The sequence below is a fragment of the Artemia sp. Qi Xiang Cuo genome, chromosome 17 (genome assembly GCF_049724085.1).
Source record: "Artemia sp. Qi Xiang Cuo chromosome 17, ASM4972408v1, whole genome shotgun sequence".
In the NCBI taxonomy this organism is placed as follows: Eukaryota; Metazoa; Arthropoda; class Branchiopoda; order Anostraca; family Artemiidae; genus Artemia; species Artemia sp. Qi Xiang Cuo.
This window is the reverse complement of record NC_142810.1, coordinates 47,010,050-47,028,942: the sequence shown is the minus strand read 5'-3', so window position 1 is coordinate 47,028,942 and position 18,893 is coordinate 47,010,050. Positions and strand designations below refer to the sequence as shown.

The 18,893-nt window shown below is 35.7% G+C and overlaps 1 protein-coding gene across 1 annotated transcript; it reads right to left on the bottom strand.

Annotated features, from left to right (window-relative positions):
• Positions 1 to 6,331: 6,331 nt before the first annotated feature.
• Positions 6,332 to 17,689, bottom strand: LOC148942267 (uncharacterized). The gene is made up of 3 exons (XM_089103474.1): positions 17,639 to 17,689; positions 10,709 to 10,949; positions 6,332 to 6,675 (listed from the first exon to the last, which is right to left on the bottom strand). Exons 1-3 carry the CDS (start codon positions 17,687 to 17,689, stop codon positions 6,332 to 6,334), a joined length of 636 nt encoding a protein of 211 aa, XP_088959600.1.
• Between the last annotated feature and the right edge of the window lie 1,204 nt (positions 17,690 to 18,893).

The following is an 18,893-nucleotide window of genomic DNA, read 5'->3' as shown; positions in this document are numbered from 1 at the left end:
GTAGTAGTTACAAGGTCAAGAATACTGAGATGGTCAGTACATACCTTCATACAAGGACATACAAGGTCAAGCATGCTGTAAACCGTAAAACAAATGTCTATCCTTTGGCGGGTACGCCAGAAAGAACAGATTTCTTGGAGTAGGCATATATTTGAAAACGTATTAACAGGCCACCATCAAAACCCCACTGGGACCCAAAATCTATCATCATATTACAGTATCTTTATGTGAGGTCTAATGAGTTGTGCAATATTGTTCTGCATGTTATATTGTAATGACGACCTTCTTCTTAAAATTGCAGTTCTGCTGTAACTGACTTGTTCTGATTTCCGCTCTCTTGGGAAACTGCTCTGTTACCCGCTCAAATAGCATCTTCACCATTTTGTCAGTTACAAAATGCACCTATTTCAAAATAGGTGCTGGCTTGTAGCATTTCAACGACAGTCAATTATATACGACAATACAATTTAATTTTTTAAACAGTACCCTGTTTAACCCATCCCTAGAGATTTTTATGGTGGGTAGTGAAAACCATGTGATGGGTAGTGAAAACAATGCACTTTTTTGCACTGGTCAGGATTGGAGAAACTTGACTAAATTCATTTTAAACTAAGACGTCTATATACTACACAACTTATCTCGAAGCTCACTATACAAAAATGTGTCTACTGTTATTTTCCAAAAAGTGTATATATGAAATTTTTGCTATCTACCAGAAATATTAGTCTTTTTTATTAGTTTGTTATTTGCTTATTGAATTCTTAAGCCCATCTTAATTAGTTTCGTGGTTTGTCTGAATTGGTGAACAACGGTAATAAGAAACCATCATTCTTGTGTAAAAGTGTGAATATCGGTATTAATAGTAATAACTGTTATAACGTAATAGCGCGTTATAACGTAATAACAGTAATAACACTGTATAACGTTATAACTGTAATAACGATAAGAACTGTTCTAATTATCTTAATATTGAAGTAACATCCTGTTACAGCTTCGGAATGGCTATTGGTTCAAAAAAAAATCGGTAATATCGGTGAATATCGGTAATAACAGTAATAACTGTTATAACGTAATAGCACGTTATAACGTAATAACACGGTATAACGTTAATAACGTAATAACTGTAATAACACTGTAATGTGTTACTGTAATTAACAGTAATAACGGCAATAACCGTTCTTTTTAACTTAGTATTGAAGCAACATCCTGTTACAGCTTCGGAATGGCTATTGGTTAAAAAAAAAAGGAGAGGAGAGTGGGCAAGGCCGTACCCAATATTTTTCTCGGGGGGGGGGGGGCGGTTACACAAAAAACTAAAAAACGCATACAAAATTCGTTTGTATCCATTTTTGTCACGTTTTTAGGAGTCAAACAAACATTTCGGGGGGAGGGGGCTCAACCCCCCCCTGGATATGGCCTTGAGGGTGGGGCCCCTTCCTAAGACATAGAAACCTTATAACCGCTGTTACGCCAATTAAGATTGGGCCTTATGGTCTTGTGCATTTGAGTTTTTGTGCTTGACAAACTATTTGTAATTTCTTGAAGTGTATATTGGCTTTAATATCTGTTTAAACATCATTCAGACGAAACTTTTAGTCTTTGTTTAGGATACGATGTAAAGTATAATTTTGTATTTTTAAGCTCTTGTGTTTAAACCTTTGTTTATTCTGCCCGTTTCACTGTGATACATTGATTTTATTTTTTGCTAATGTCACTTGTCGTGTTTGATTATAATAATAAATGCTTTCATCAAAACCAATGACCTAAATGTGAATACTTTTTAGCTATCCCACAAGAGCATATCCAGGAGTTTGGTTCGGAACTTTTTTGTGGGGGGGGGGGGTAAAAAAAAACTATAAAAACACACCATAAATTTGTTCATATGCATTTTCACAACGTTTGTACAACTTGGATAAAAATTTGGGAGAGGGGGTCAAACTCGGTAGCCTCCCCTCTTGGATATGGCCTTGGCTATCCGATATGTGAGAACAAATTACTGTATAAAGCGGTAGAGGATGCAGACTAGCTCCAATCCCCCCCCCCCACACCTTAAAAAGGCTTTGTAATATTTTTAGTTTAAATTTAGTTGGTGCTCCTTTTTTCGTTGACCTTGTTTTCCCTTTAAGAATTTCTTCCCTAAAACACAGATTCCTTTAAGGTTTCTGGGTGTCTTAAATTTAAAGGGAATTCTATTCTTTATATTACCCTAAAAACATGAAATTATTTTCTCTCTGTCTCTCCCTTTCCCTCTCTCTCTGCTCTTTTTTTTCTCTCTCTTCCTCTCGGGGTTACCCCTATATTTTCTTTCTCAACCAAGAGGGTCGTGGTAGGTCAGAAATAATTTAAAACTTATATACAGAAGTTCAAATTATTTATTGTCTCATAGATTTCAATGAGATATACGTATATTGGATAACTGTGAACTTCGGAAAATGAATAGCCAATCAATAATTAATTAAAGAAGAATGCTCTAATGACATAATACGTAATAAGGCTCAAATTATTTATGCTATAAGGGGGGTCCTGAGGTGACTGCTTTTGTTTATTGCTTGTTTGGGGGGTGAAGGGGTCTTAAACTAAATAGTTTTAGAAACTATGCTGAATAGCCTGAATATGATTTTCTGAATAAAACTGGAATGGACTCCTGCTTTCCAGACTATACAGTATTATATTATCAACACTACAGACCGTATGATTTGTAAAGACAGTGGGTGCAGTGAAGATGTCAAAAGTAGAATTGAAAAGGCCTAGTGTGTTTTTTCACAGTTGAAAAAAGTTTGAAAGTAAAGCGTAGACACTCAAGAACCGGTGAAGGATTTTCCAAATTGTTTCCAGAGAAATTGTCTACGGATTGATTTGAGTACCCGACTGACTGACCCTATCTAAACCAGTAAGCTGTACGAAAAATGTGATTATGTTTCTAGGGCTATAATGAAAGAAGGATTGAGATGGCTAGGGTACGATCTGCGGATGAAGGATAACAGATTGCCGAACACTGTCCTTGTCGGTCAACCGTCTGGGGCCAAACGAAAAGCCGGCCATCCCCGAATGGGGCGGGAGGAGGTCGTAAGGAAAGATTTAAGGGAAATAGGAACTTCAAGGTGCAAAGAGAGAGGCTTTGAATAGATTGGGACGGAGGTTAAGCGTGCGTAACTGTGTTGGCTTGAGGCGGTTTGATTTTGCAGTGATTTGTAATTAGTTAAAGTAGTAGTAATTTTAAGTAGAAAAAAACACATTATACCACAGCAGAGCGGTGCTTTCTGTCGTTTTCTGGCACATTAAAACGGTTTTGGTATAAAGGGTGACAAAAACCCATTGATTTATAATTTTGAGGCAAAAATCCCGTAGTATGTTCTGGTGAGCTGGTTGCTAGTACTATAGAAAATATAATTCTTAGAAAATTGTCACTGGTATGAATAGACCTTTCAATTTTGTGTTGTAATAGAGCGTAAACGGTTCAGTAGGCGGTTCGTCTCCTAGTCAATACCTCACTCTTTACGCTAAAGTTCAAATTTTGTTTCAATTCTTTAAGAACGACCCCTTAATCGCAAAGGACGTTAATTATAATAAATAGCTCTGATGAAAGTACTAAAAATACTTTAGCGTAAAAAGTGAGGTAATGACTAGGGGGCGAACCCAATGGTATACGTAATAATTTCTATTCTTTTTAAGTTTTGATCTTGCTCCTTACCTTCAGTTGAATTTCTTTTTTTAATTTAATTTCTGATCGTTTTTTAAATAATGCTGGGAAATCAGGCGCCCCCTTCATAGCAATGTCCCCTCCCCCATGAAAACTTCATCCAAGGAAAGATCCTCCCACATAAGACCCCCCCCCCCTACAACCAGAAAAAATCCCCCCTGAAAACTTCTGTATATCTCCCAACAACCAATACTATATGTAAACATTGAGCAAAGTTCATAACTTGCAGACCTTCCCCCGGGGATTGTGGGGGATTAAGTCATCCTCGAAGACATGGTTATTGTATTTTTCGACCATGCTGAACAAAATGGCTATCTCAAAATTTGATCGGGTGACTGGGAAAAAATGAGTGTGGGAGGGGGCCTAGTTGCCCTCCAATTTTTTGGTGACTTCAAAAGGGCACTAGAACTTTTAATCTTCGTTTGAATGAGCCCTTCCGCGATATTCTAGGACCACTGAGTCGATACAATCACCCCTGTGAAAAAAAATAACAAATAAACATGCATCCTTGATCTTTTTTCTGGCAAAAAATACAATATTCCACTTTTTTGTAGATAGGGGCTCGAAACTTCTATGGGGTGTTTCCCCCTTTTTTCAAAAATGACGCAAATTTTCTCAGGCGCATAACTTTTTATGGGTAAGACTAAACTTGATAAAACTTATATATTGGAAATTAACATAAAAATCTGATTCTTTTGATGTATCTATTGGTATCAAAGTTTCATTTTTCAGAGTTACGGTTACTATTGAGCCGGGTCGCTCCTTATTTACAGTTCGTTACCACGAACTGTTTGAAAAATCTAGAACAAAATGGCCAGAAAGATGGGCATTTTCTCTATCTGTCTGGGTTTTTGCTTGCCTGTCTGGTGCGTCAAGATTAGGTGGTGAAAATATTATAGGAGGTGATAGAATGATACAATGGTGAAAGATTGATGCAATTCTGAGCAAAATGATGTAAGTTTGAACAGAATGATGCAAGTCTGATCATGACGATTTAAGTCTGAATAGAATTAGGTTAATCTGTGCAGAATGATGTAAGTTTGGCAGAATTATTCAAGTCTGAGCAGAATGATCTAAGTCTAAGCAGAATGGTGGAAGATCAAAAATAACTAGAAGTAAGCGTTTTTTTCATTTTGGAATTAGCCATTCTTCTTAAAGAATATCCGTGGAACGGCATTCACGTAAAAAAAAAAAACAATACTCAGATTACATACACTGAATATTTGAAGAACAGGTTTTTAAGAAGCTGTACCTCCATTTGCGATGATCTCCCAGGGAAGTTATCCTTAAAAAACTTGTTTGTTGATTACTTTAAAAGGAATTTCAACGGACAAAGTCCTGAGGAGAAAATATAGGTAAGTGGATGATTAGAGTCATACTAGACTTAATATTTTGTGGTCTGGTGCTATAGAAACTGTCATGGAGCCTACTGCCTTGTGGACTTGTCATGGAACCAAAGTAAACTTCGTCTGGTTCAGCTTTGAAAGTTCTTAGTGACAGTTATGGTCTCTCTTTGGGACACGCACCCACATCTTTTACAAAACACTAAAAGACACATCAAAAATTTGTTTGTGTGGATTTTGTTACGTTTTTACGAGTCAGATGCTATTTTTTGGGGGGTGGGGTCAAACACGGCACCTTCCCTGGATACATGGGCGTAGGCAGCATATTGTCTAGGGGGGGGGGGGGGAGCAGTCGATAGTACTGAAAAAATCTGAAAAAAATTCCGGATATCCATTGATTAGAAAACACTCAAACTTGTTGAACACTTAGGCTGCTTCTTTTCATCAGACTTATTTGATATACCAAGAGGTAGTAATTTGTACAGGGCTGCCACAACGGTTAATTCCTAAAGTGTTAAAATTGCCCAATTTTGCGTGCTAAGCAGCGATTTTTGGTGCTACAGTAAAAACGAAAATTTGCGCGCGTCGTGGTACGATTTCGATATCGGAACCGATATTTGGACATTTCTGTTTATTTCCAGTTTTCTCAACCATCTACCTTTTATCAACTGCTTTTCCAACCATCTGCTTTTTCAGTCATATCTAATGTAAATTTGAAGGTCTAGGGGGGGGGGCATCTGCCCTCCCCCCCCTCCCTACGCCCCTGCCTGGATACGGCCTTGTTGTCAGCAAATTGTATCTGATAAATTCGTTTTTTCTTTACATGAATTTACTTATGCAACCAACACTCAGGTTAACCCGAATTTTGAAAAATCCACATATAGTTTATCAATACACTGACGGCATGCACTTTTTCCAAAGAGTGTGGGTAACTTACAAGAGTCGAAACTGGTGCTAGTGACGGAAGCAAAAAACTTTCAACGCCATCTAGCACGTGGTGATACTTGGCATTTTTCAAGCTCTGTAATCATTTTTTTTGTTAGGAACTGAGATCAGAGGCTTATTAATACCCTAATTTTACCAATTACACTAATTAAATTAATTATTCTTATTGTCACATTGATGAAGCCAAACTCTAGATGGCGTTGATAATTTCTTTTTGTCAACACTAGCCCCAGTTTTCATTCTTACCATACTCTTTGGTAGATTCCTTCCGGTTAGAATTTTAGGTTATTCCTTCAGATCTCTGATATTTCTAAATATATCACTGTAAACATGCAATTTCTGATTAAACTTCATTTATTTCTTTATATATTTCTATCGCATTTTGAACCATTTTCAGTAGACCTTCAAAATTCGGCTTATTAATTCCGATATTTCTTCCTATACCAGAAGTCTCGTAAGCAGTAAAAAATACATTAAAAATATGCCAAACTAAGCCTAAAGGTATTATTAAAATAAGAAACGCAATACCTAATACTATTGCAATGGGAAGTATAATAATTACACCAAGTGAAAAAATAATTTTTTCATAAAAATTTTGGAGACTGAGCATCAGTAGCGGTATGTAAACATTATGTGTGTCGACATCAATTTCAATTAATCGATTTTCGGCATCCTCGGGAGGTGGGGCTAGAAAAAAAAGTTATAATCATTATGATAGCTAAATTGCATGATAATTAAATTGGGTATGGCTGACTCCCCAAGAAGATTATAAGACATTCAAATTTTGAAGAAAAAAACTTCAATATCTCAGGAAGATTAAGGTTTAGGGTTCGCCTCTCAGGGTTCTGATTTTTTTTTTTTAACATTGAAGAATAAAAATTTAATAACTTAGGGAAGATTCAGGTTTAGTATTGACGTTCCCTCTCAGGGTTCTGATCTTTTTCAATTTTGAAGAATAACTTTAATGTGCCAGGGAGATTTAGGCTTAGGCTTTTAGGGTTTACATTTTCTCTCAGGGTTCTTGAGAAAATCAGCTATCATTCGATAGCTGATAGGGTTCGCCTCTCAGGATTCTGATTTTTTTTTTAAACATTGAAGAATAAAAATTTAATAACTTAGAAAAGATTCAGGTTTACTATTGACGTTCCCTCTCAGGGTTCTGATCTTTTCCAATTTTGAAGAATAACTTTAATGTGCCAGGATTGAAAACAACACTTTTAGAATTGACAAAAGAAAACATCCAAAACTGTCGTTTGTCTTGTACTAATTTGGAGCTTGTGCTCTTCAGATACTTCCAAGCCTCACAGTCATGACCAGTGTTTCCACTTTACTTGTATTTTTGAGGGTTTTACCGAAATTCTCTTATTCGTTTTGAGAAAAAATACTATTCAAAAATCGTCATTCTTTTGAACATTTTACAAGATGCAAAAAAATAATTTCAGAAAATGAATTATTTTCAATTGCTTTGGGCCTATTTTGTAATCAAAATTGTTTAATTTTAATTTTTACTTTACATTTTATATGCATGGAATATTATGTAAGATAAGATAAAGATTTGGTCATGAAACTGCCTTTCATAGTAATTTCATAGTTCCAAATTTTTAATTAAAATGCAGGATTTTAATTTAATTAAGTTTTTAATTAAATTTTAATTAAAGCAGGAAAAACAATGACAGTATTGGTTTACCAAAAACAAGGAATAATTTTTTTTATTAAAATATTAAAATTACATCATTTATTAGATGAATGTATTTGGGTAGAGATGTGAAGGATGACTTAATTCTTTTCTTATGTCATGGGAAATAATAAAGGTAAAAATAGAGTTACTTACTTACTTAACTCCCATCCGGCCGGGTTGGCCGATTCAGGGCTCCTCCTCCAATGGCATCATAACAATACTTTCAGCATGCCTCCCTGTCCGTTGCAGTCCTTAGTAGTACTTTGTTGGGGTGGTCAAAAAAGTTTCCCCACCAGCACTTGGGAGGTCATCCCTGGGGTGAGAGGCATTTATTCTTCCCTCAAAGGCTATTTTTAGACAGTTGAGTTGGGGACATACACTGAGCGTGTCCTAACCATCGGAGCTGCTGGAGTTTTGACGATCTGCATGATGGTTTGAGGGCAATCCAAGGAGGACAGCAGTTGTTCGTTTGATAATCGGTCAATGTAAGTAATACCACTGAGCTTTCGGAGCGATTTAGTTTCAAATACTACCAGTTGGTGCTTGTCATCGGCTTTTAGAGTCCATGTCTCTGCTTCATACGTTGCAACTGGAATCACTAAGGTACGGATGAGTCGGATCTCGTTTTAAGGGGAGGTGTCTATTTTTCCAAATAGAGCACAGTGACTTGAAGCATGCAGAGGCAAGAGCCAGGTGTCGTTTGATTTCTTTTGAGGAGTCGTTTCTGGAGTTCAGAACACTTACTAGGTAAATAAATTGGTCGCCCCATTCGATTTCCTCACCCCAAATAGTGACTTTGGTGAGGGGAGGGGCCAGTATATGCATGCTGTGATACTTTCATCACCTTGGTCTTGCAGGCGTTTATCATCATTCCAAAACAACTAGGTGCTTCGTTGGGAGAGTTTGCACTGGCTTGGATCTCCTCTATTTTTCCGCTCAGACGATTAATGTCATCAGCATAGGCAAGTCGGTTAAAAAGGTATCCTCCCAAGACTATTCCCGTGTTATGAGGGACAACTGCCAGCCCACTGTTTAGGAATAGGCAGAAAAGAGTGGGTCAGAGGAGGCATCCTTGGAGAACCCCTGCAGAGGTAAAAACTCCTCAGTGAGTCCTTCACTAGTCTGCACTATGCTTTTCACCTTCTTGTACATACTCCTTATAATTTCGATAATGTAAGAGGAAATTCCTTAGTGAGTCAAGATATGGCAGAGACCATCTCGCCATATTAGGTCAAAGGCTTGCTTAAAGTCGATAAACAGTTGGTATAGCTCTTTACCGAATTCCAAATATCGATCCGTGATTTGTTTCATGACAAATATTTGGTATATATTGGATCTGTTCTGATAGAATCCAGCTTGATAAACAGGTATAACATGTCTTGTCTTATGCGGCCTCTTATGCGGCCTTATGCGGTCTCTCATGTTTCTTATGCGGCCTAGGAGTATTTCCGTGAGGATTTTAGTGGGTTGGCAAGCAAGAGATATGGGTCTGTATACTCTGTAGTTGTTGCAACGGCTTTGGACCGCAGGAAATAAAAAAGAAATGGGGTTAAGGGGGGAAGGAAAGTATTCTGTACTCTGGTTGGTCATAGCTTTAAGACCAAATTAAGGTATGCTGCATTTATCTAAATGAGATACAAATATTTAAAGAGCTAAAGGCATTAAAAAAAGCTTTGTGCCCCCCCCCTCCTTAGGCCTATCTCAGGTGTATTCATAACTGAAAACCACTATTTTTAAAGATTTTGTTTTTGTTTCAGAATTATGAAGGTTTTAGGGCAGTGTTATTTTTTCAGTGTTAACCCCTTGAACCATAACCACTTGAACCCTTGAATTCCGTTGTCAGATGCAGAAGCCCCTGCTGCTGACTCCCACGTATTTGAATTTGAAGTAGATCACGTAGATCCTAGAATACTAATTAATTGTACGAAGCCTCAAGTCATCGAAACAGTAAAACAATCCGGCAATTTTATGAAAATGGTTGAACATATTAGGGTATGGGGCTTTTGAAAAATAAGTAATTTCATGGGTCATAGGTCTGACTCCTCCCTTGTCCGCATTTAAGTAGCATGCCACTTCATAATTTACATCCTCTTACGAAATTAACCCCAACCTAAATGAAAATAAATACCTCGTTATTTAAATATATTTTACCAAGGAGCCAAGGAAACATTTTGACCCTTTCTTTTTTTTATAAAGGAATCTCAACGAATGAAAAAAAGTGAATCTACATCTCTACATGACAAGTTAAGATGGAACGCACAAAAAGCCTTCTAAAAGAACACAAGAAAAAATTATTAAATAAGTCGAAAGAATAATTTCGCTTCATTTTCATGCCATGCAAAAAGCGAAAAATAATAAATTTGCAGAACTAAAAGTTTATTTTGGATGTTTGGCTTACGTGGCTTTCATTCAGTTTAAGATTTCATTATTTTCATTAATTTAATTTAATTTATTAAGGATATGAAAAAGGAAAAACAAAAAAGAGCGTTACTCTAAGAAGATAAGACATGCACGCCTTCAAGCTTGTTACTTATTGCTTTCTTAGTTGGCAAGCAACAAAGCCGTACCGAATCATCACATAGAAAAGTCGGAAAGGACAGAAAAAATTATACAATAGATCATATGTCATGCGGCCTGCTAAGAAACATCCTGCGAAACATCTGAATTTTAGATACCAGATAAGGTGGAAAGCACTTAGTCCAGCTGCAAGTACAAGTAAGTGTGGCCTCCTGAGCTTCTATTAAAGTAGTGGTAAAAGAACATTAGGAAAATTAAGTAATGAATAAATCTGTCAAATTTTGATGGTTATTGTACTTGGGTAGATCAGAGTTGTTTTCAGAAGAAATAATTGCTTAATAAATTGATTTCAATTTAGTGCACGATCATAGAGAATTTTTTTCTTATTATTTTATAACATGCTATTTTATGATTCTGCAAAAGCATTTTACTTAGCCGCTAAACCTCTTAGGCTTGTGAGTCAGCATTCAATAAAAATTCATTTTGGGGGGGGGGGGGACGAGGGGCTGGAGTAGGAATACTTACAGAATGCCACAGCATCAGAGTTTGAAAGAGCTGTAATTGTTACTTCAGTGACAGGAATTTCCTTAATTAAGATAGGAGTGGTTGCAGTAAATTTTTGAGCTGGGGTCTCAGTCTTATATCTTCTAGTTGTGGCATTATGCGAGACCTGTTTATTTTTCTTGACTATAATACACAAATTTCTGCTCACATCACAAACTGTTCCGACGGGACAATCTTGGTCTTCTGCACATTTCTTAAAAGCCTGTAATTAAAGCATGGTTTCTTACAACTAGTTGCTCAATGCTCAACTACCGAAGGGTAAAAGTACGAGTTGGCACCTGCGTAGCGATCACCCAAATTAATATAAATAACCCTGGCGTTTCAGTTGCATGTTATTTATGTTTTATGGCAAGGGAAAAAATAAAATAAAAACAAAATAAAAAAAACGTGATGTGCTCTGCGTTCCCATACGCAGTTCGATCCAGTTTAAACTGCTTGTGGAGCTTATCCGGTTCGAAATGATAATTAGTTATTCGAAACAGTGCGAATTGAAATAAAAACGCGTGATATCTTAGCTGGAACCGACGAAATAACTAGCAGGATGAAAATAGAATCATGAAGGGCTGAAGATTAGGGGTTCGTCAAAATAAGTGCGGATTTTCCGAGAGACAAAATGTAACCGAAATCGAAAGGAACCTGACTTGCTTTATTTACTATAAACTACAAAATAAAATATATACACGCACAACTGCCCGGGCAAGGTCATTTTCTGGGGTTAGGGGGTTTGAATCCCCCCCATCCCGAAATGTTTATCAGACTCGTAAAAACGTAATACAAGCACATTTTTGATCTTTAATTTTTTTTTCAACCCCCCCCCCCCAAAAAAAAATGCTGAATACGGCCGTGGCAAGATGAAGGCTCAAAAAGACTGGAGATGGACGGCTGAAATTCTCTGAATATCAGACATTAACAACACTAATTAAAATAAGGATAGCATAATAACACCCTCTCTTAATTCGCCACTAAAATCCAAATCTAACCAAAGAAAAAAAAAAATCAAATTATACATGTAATAAAAAATCCAGACTTTTTGACTGCATATTGTTTATTTCACCATAACCCTGTATAACCATTAATAGGCATATATACTTATGTAAGGTAGATGAAAAAATACTTTCTTAGTATTTCATTTCACATTCTTATGTTTTTCAAAGGTTTCAGATAAGCTTGATAGCCAGGGTTGCCAACTTTTTGGTCTGTAAATGTGTCCCCTGAGCATCCAAAAATGTGTCCTTTTTAGCTAATATGTATCCATCTTGAAATCTCAAAAACTAGAGGTAATTTTTTACCAGTTGTATGATTGACCTTAAGACGCTTTGTAAACCTCTTTTAAAGCGCCAGTTAACATAAAATATAATGAAAACGAGAAAAATCGATATAAAACATTCATACAAACTGACTTAGTAAAAAAGTACAAGACTCGTATAAACATGCAAATCCTTTACTTTGGAGAAAGTCCTATACTCACGGCATTTCTTGCGAAACCTGGATACTCAAAAAAAAAAAAAAATACAAAAATAAATATACAATTGGGAAATATTTCATTTTATGTCATATAATTTACAAAATGTGCGCCTTTTTCACCCTTTTATGTCCAAAATTTCTAAAATATATCACGGTTTTACCCCTTTATGACATTGTATCCCGGTACATGGAATAGAAAAAGAAGAAAAAAAGCAGATGTACTCTGCGTTTCAATACGCAGTTCGATCCAGTTCAATCCAGTGCCTCCTTTTCGCCCTTTTATGCCCTAAATTTCTAAAATATGTCACGTTTTTGCCCTTTTATGTCACTGTGTCCCGGCACATGGAATAGAAAAGTAAGAAAAAGTTTGTCCATGGATTTTACATGTACATATGCTTCTTTATTGAAAGCTTAATAATCCACAAATGACTAAACCGATAGTCAAAATTAGTGTATCTACAAAAAGCTATGCTTTCAGTTTAACTAAAACCTTATACCCATTGGAAATTATAAAGAGCTTTAAGAAAAGGGTATAAAACCTTTCTCTGTTCACTTTACATGTAAATATTCCTGTTTATTCTAGACCTGCATAACAGACAAATGGCTAAACCTGTATATAAAATCCATATATCTATAAAAAACCATGTTTTGATTTTATTTAAAATCTCACAGCCTTTTGAAAAGTATAAGGAATTTTAAGAGAAAAGTAAGAGAAGGTATTTTTTTCACACAAAAAATCCGAATTCGACGCTACCGTTGGTTCAAATTTAGGACGGATGGTACAACTTTCCAATACACACCTTACATGCCCATTCGCTTCCCAGTCAGAGTTTCCACCCGTTGAAAAAATAAATCACACGATTTTAGGTATTTTTGGTTGATTTAGTGATTTTCTTTGAATAATGTAGCCATTTATGAGCTGATTTAGTGACTTTTTTTGTTTGCGTCATATAAAAATCTCTAAAAATAGTGATAAATCACTAGGAGCGGCAACACTGTTTTCAGTGCGCAAGAACGATAGTCCAAAATAGTGGTACTGGGAGGTTCTGCTAAGGAAAGCAATGGACCAGGTTCGCCATTTAGAAACAAGTGTTTTTTATTGTTTTTAATTGAAGTATCAAACAGTTCGTGCTCGTAATAAACTGTGAGTACAAAAACAATACGTAGCTGTAGTTAGCATTGTACAGTTAGTTAGGTAGAAAGTTGTTTCTCCTAGAGCTAAAAGGCTACCGCAAGATCTCAGAGAGACTCAATTAAAAGCTACTGCATCTTATAAAATCGCCTTGATAACTCCATCGTCAAGTGCCATGTGCCATCAAAAATGCACTTTTCGATGGCATTTAGGACTGGAAAGCCCAGGAAACATAACGAGTGTACCATTGTGATCTCGACGGTCGAAAACACTTTAATGGGGGTTTATAATACTTTACTAATGGGGGTTTACTTAATGGGAGTTTATAATATACTTTACTGGGGTTTATAATATCCCACTTGTTCACTCCTACTCCCACCCCCTTAGTAAGTGAAAACTGAAAATGCACTTTGAAAAAAAATACCATTATGTATTTCATTTGATTTGTTATGTGTAAATTCTCAAAGTTATCGATGACAACATACTCCTTGGATCGATCAGTTGTGACAAGTTGCATATATCTCATGGGAATGCTTATGGGATACAAGGATTGAAATTGTTTTTAATGTTCTGTTTTAACAAATAATCATTGACTTCTTTAGTCTCGTTGCGTAAGTAAAAAAATTTTTTTTAAAGGTTTATAGTGTTCATTACAAAAATTAAAACGAGCAAAAATTTAAAAAAGAAGTTTTTTCTTACGAAGGTAACAAGCGAAGTTGAAACTTAAAACAAGCTCAAATTATTACGTTGCAGCTTACATAAGATTTATCTACAAAAGTGAATCAAATAAACCGACTCGTGAAATTTTCTAGCATCAGTAGAGTTCCAAAAACTGGCGCTTTACTGAAAACTGAGCTTGCTTAAGTTTTTCTTCAAGAAGTGTAATTGTGTGCTAAAAGTTAGTGATATTACGAGTCACGACTGGTGAAAGACTATTAATAACCTTATGGAATTGCCCACTCTTAACAGGACGTCTTATTTTTTGGGGTTAGTTTTGCCTTTTCAGTAAAGCCTTAGTTTGTAAAATTCTATAGATATTGGAAAATATTACGAGTCAGTTAATTTGAGCTTATTTTGTATGTCTACCTTGTTAAATATATCATTGCGGGAGGTCTCTGCACTTTGTCGCTTTAAAAAATCGTGTTCACCATATGGCGAGCACTACGCGTGGTGGGAGTTTACCACGCGTGATATGAGGAGGTGTTTCGAGAAGAAAGTGAGTCTATGTTTAAAGCGGAGTACGCCACGCATGGCTGTGGAATTGACACTCGAAAATGTACACGAGGGTAAGGATAGTGGACTAACCTCGAGTAGAAGTTGATATAATATAATAAAAATTGATCAAAAAAATTCCTTGAACTATTGTAGCAAGCCAAATACGAAAATTATTAAAGAATAAATACTTTTCAACATGATAATTTTTGTGCGTAATTTTATGTTTTGTTATTCTTGATTTACCTCTTTTATGTTTCTTTTTTGTATGAAATATAATCTTTTTGGTACTTTCCCATTATATGGGCCTTTCTAAAAAGTCAAGTTTGGTTAATGCTAATGAAATAAAATAGGATGAATATATAATAGTTTATAAACAAATTTGCGCTATATGTTTGGTCATTAGGGGGGTGGGGGGTAAAGCATAGCATGTATTAAATACGGCACTGTTTTGCTTAATGGTACACAACGGCTATAGACAGTTGAATGAATGCAGTGCTGGAGACTCGTAAAGCGGATAATTGTTATCTAAATTGATCGAAGAGCGTGGTTTCTGATTGAATTTACAATATTTAAACTGTGGTTTTTTGGGGTTAAGAGGGGGGAAGGTACCTAGGTTAGGTTAGGTTACGTATTTAATATATGCCATGCTTTACCCCCCACCCCCTAATGTGCAAATATATAGCCCAAATTTGCTTCTAAACTATTATATATTCATCCTATTTTTTTATTAGAATTAAACCAACTTCACTTCTTTAGTGTGTACCATTAAGCAAAACAGTACCTTAAATACGTAACCTAACCTAACTTAGGTACCTCCCTCCCCCCCCCCTAAATCCCAAAAAACAATAGTTTAAACATCGTACACGCAATTAAAACCACGCTATGTATTGTATTACTCTATAGCGGTGTCTTGAATTAACCCGTTAAGAACGGGTTTTTCGTCACTGGTTTCCTTGTAAAGGCCCATATAATGGGAAAGTACCATCTTTTTTCCTGTTTTTTTTTTCATTATTTTTTACAGGCAGTACAAACATAACTTTCCTTCTGCATTGCTTAGCTCCTTCATCATTGCTTAACTCCTGCGGTTCCTTCATCATTGCTTAGCTCAAAATACCCCCTCCATATCTATTTCTTTAATGTAAATTATATTATACCCATTTGTTGGGGATATGGGAATAATGTCCCCAAGAAATGGAGATGTTATCCCCGCTTTAAGATTTTTATCTCAGGAAAATTGCACTTTTTCTTTGATTTTTTTTTATCTAAGGGCTAAAAGCTAAGCGCTTAAAGCTAAAAAATATTAGATAATGGTGCATTATACCTAATACAGCGGTATAGACTGCCCAAGGAATGCAGACATGGAAACCCGTCAAACGGGTATTTGCTATCTAAATTGATCGCAAAGCGTGGTTTCTCATTGAATTTACAATATTTAAACTGTTGTTTTTTGGGGTTTAGGGGGTGGGAGGTACCTAGGTAAGGTTAGGCTACGTATTTGATATAAGCTATGCTTTGCCCCTCACTCCCCCTAATGAGCAAATATATAGTCAAAATTTGTTTCTAAAATGTTACATATTCATCCTATTTTATTTTATTTCATTAGATTTAACCAAACTTCACTTCTTTCGTGTGTTAGGTATAATGCACCAGTACCAAATATTATTTCTTTATTGCTAAGATTTCGGTATAATAATTTCTTTTAATTTGATCTACAATCAAAATACATTTTAGTTGAAACTTCCTTCTGACTTCTTATTCCGCTGGATTGATATCATAAGATATCATTGATATCATTATTAGACTATCATTATTAGTTTAATAATGTTGGAGCCTGGTCCGTGTGGTTTCTTTTTCCGTATTTTCATGCAACATTTATAGAACTTTTATGTATTTGCAGTTCTGGTGAATTTTCATCCCCGAGAAGTGTGAAAATTCCCTATTATGGGAATTCAAACATCTTTTAAAGCATTTACAGGCATCTTTTTGAATAATTAGCCTCTTATTTTTTGAATTTTGACCTCTCTCACCCAAAATGTTTTGTATCTAGAAATAATTGTCTGCTTACGTGCCTGGGTTTGTGGGGGGGGGGAGAAACGGAAAACCCTAGCTATAATAAATGTTCGGAAGATAATTGCAGCAAGTAGGCTTCGTTTCTTCGAACTTATATATTCGAATATATAATTAGAGAATATTCGAAAAGATAATTGCATTGAAGCTAGGGCATTGTCAACTGTAATTCAGTGCTTCGAATTCGTACAGATCTTTCTAAACATTTCTAAGCTTTTCTAAGCTTTGTTCATTTACTTTCCGACCACTTTCCGATGTTTCAGTCAAAAATACCAGATATCTCGGTCACATGTACAGTGACCGCCATCAGTAATAAAACTGATGACGTTTTGCTACTGATGACGGTCACTGTATACGTGACCGAAATATCTGGTATTTTTGTGAATTTCTATACACTGTCTATTAAAAAGGATTTTATCCCTATTTTGAACTTTTATTTTTAATTTGTTTAAAATATTCGAAATGTCAAATAAATATGTCTCCTGGGATGACATAACCCCTAGACCCGCTAGGGGATGGGCCACGTGGTATTTTTGTGAATTTCTATACACTGTCTATTAAAAAGGATTTTATCCCTATTTTGAAGTTTTATTTTTAATTTGTTTAAAATATTCGAAATATCAATAACAAAAATAGTAGGCCTAGTACGATTATATTTGTATTCAATGCTTTTCCTAATACAGTAGTCACTACAACGGCAATTGAATATCCCCCTGACAGGGTCACTTGTAGTCCAAAGCTACATAAAAAATTTGGAAAAACGTGGATTAAAATGGAAGGTACCTTTACAGTATGGCTCATACAAACTTTCTGCATATTTTAAAGGAACTCTACATGCCCCTAACTCTCCCCTTTACAAAATACTGAATGCCCGTGTTAGCTGAGTGACTAAGCCGTTAATTTAATTGTGATGAAAACACCCGAACATATGGCTTGAAATAATAAAAAAAGGCTACCAAAAGATGTTTCGCAATAACCATTAGGCTAAAACATGGTAACAATTATTCACTAACCTTAGCATGGAACGCTAAACAAAATGTTAAAAATACTCCTTCTACACGCATTGTATGCCCCCAACCCAAACACTGAGATACTACAGCCTCATAACTACCCGCTATTAGCCTAAGGATTATGGATAAGATCATCCCATACCGTCTGCTGACATGATGAATTTATTTACCGATTACGCTGCATCATCTAAGCCACGTTATTATAACATATTGCTATTGAACTATATTACCATTTTCGAAATCTCTATATTTTCGAAGAGCTATATTACTATTTTTAACTTGGAAAAAGAAACATTCCGAAACCAGTTCTTTTTAACTTCGAAAAGAACCATTTCGAAGTTGATAGAACGCCAATTTAATATCGACATTTTGCTCTTTGGTGTTTGATTCGTACCTTTTTATGTCAATTCGGATTAGCAAATCGAACATACTTTTTTTTGGCAGTAATTTCAAATCTAACACCATAATACCATTTAATGCTGGAATTTCAGGGTACCGAGCTTCAGTCGGTGGAAAGAAAGACAATTTTTTGGTCTCTTTCGAGAAACAACTTTTATTTTAAGGGTTTTGGACGTCTAGGTATATGCGACATCATTCATCTGAAAAATATTTTTCCAAAATTATGGCCCCATCCAAATTTTCCCGGAGTTGTTAGTAATGACCTATCTAGGTTCTTTTTTCACAAAGGAAAACGAACAATTATCTTATTACGAATAATCTTCTCAAACAAACCATAGATAGACAGATAGATCAGTATATTTCAAAAGCCCAAGGGTCATATACACACAAAAATTAAAAAAAAATATAAGGAAATCACCAACAGAACAAATTACAAAGCACACAGAATTAGAATACAAAGTGAAAAAATTCCTAATCTTTAGACAAAACAAATTATTTTTAGAAAATTTTTCTTCTTTCTCTTGTTTACAAATTGTTATTGTAATTTTCTTACTTATTACAATACCTCTTACAATACTGCTTATGCGCAAGGCTTTTGACCTTCAGAGGTCCCTAATTTCAGTCAGCGCACAATTTATGAAATATATTAAAATGGCTTGTAGGGGGAAACAAATTTTTCTAGTAACATACCTAGAGCCAGGGACATATCCATGATTTTTTGTCAGGGGGGGGGGGTCAAAAAACTTTAAAACGCATCAAAATGTGTCTATATTTGTTTTTCTCACGTTTTTGCGAGTCAGGCAAACATTTCGGGAGGGAGGGGGGGGGGTTCGAACTCACTACCCCCCTTCCCCTGGAT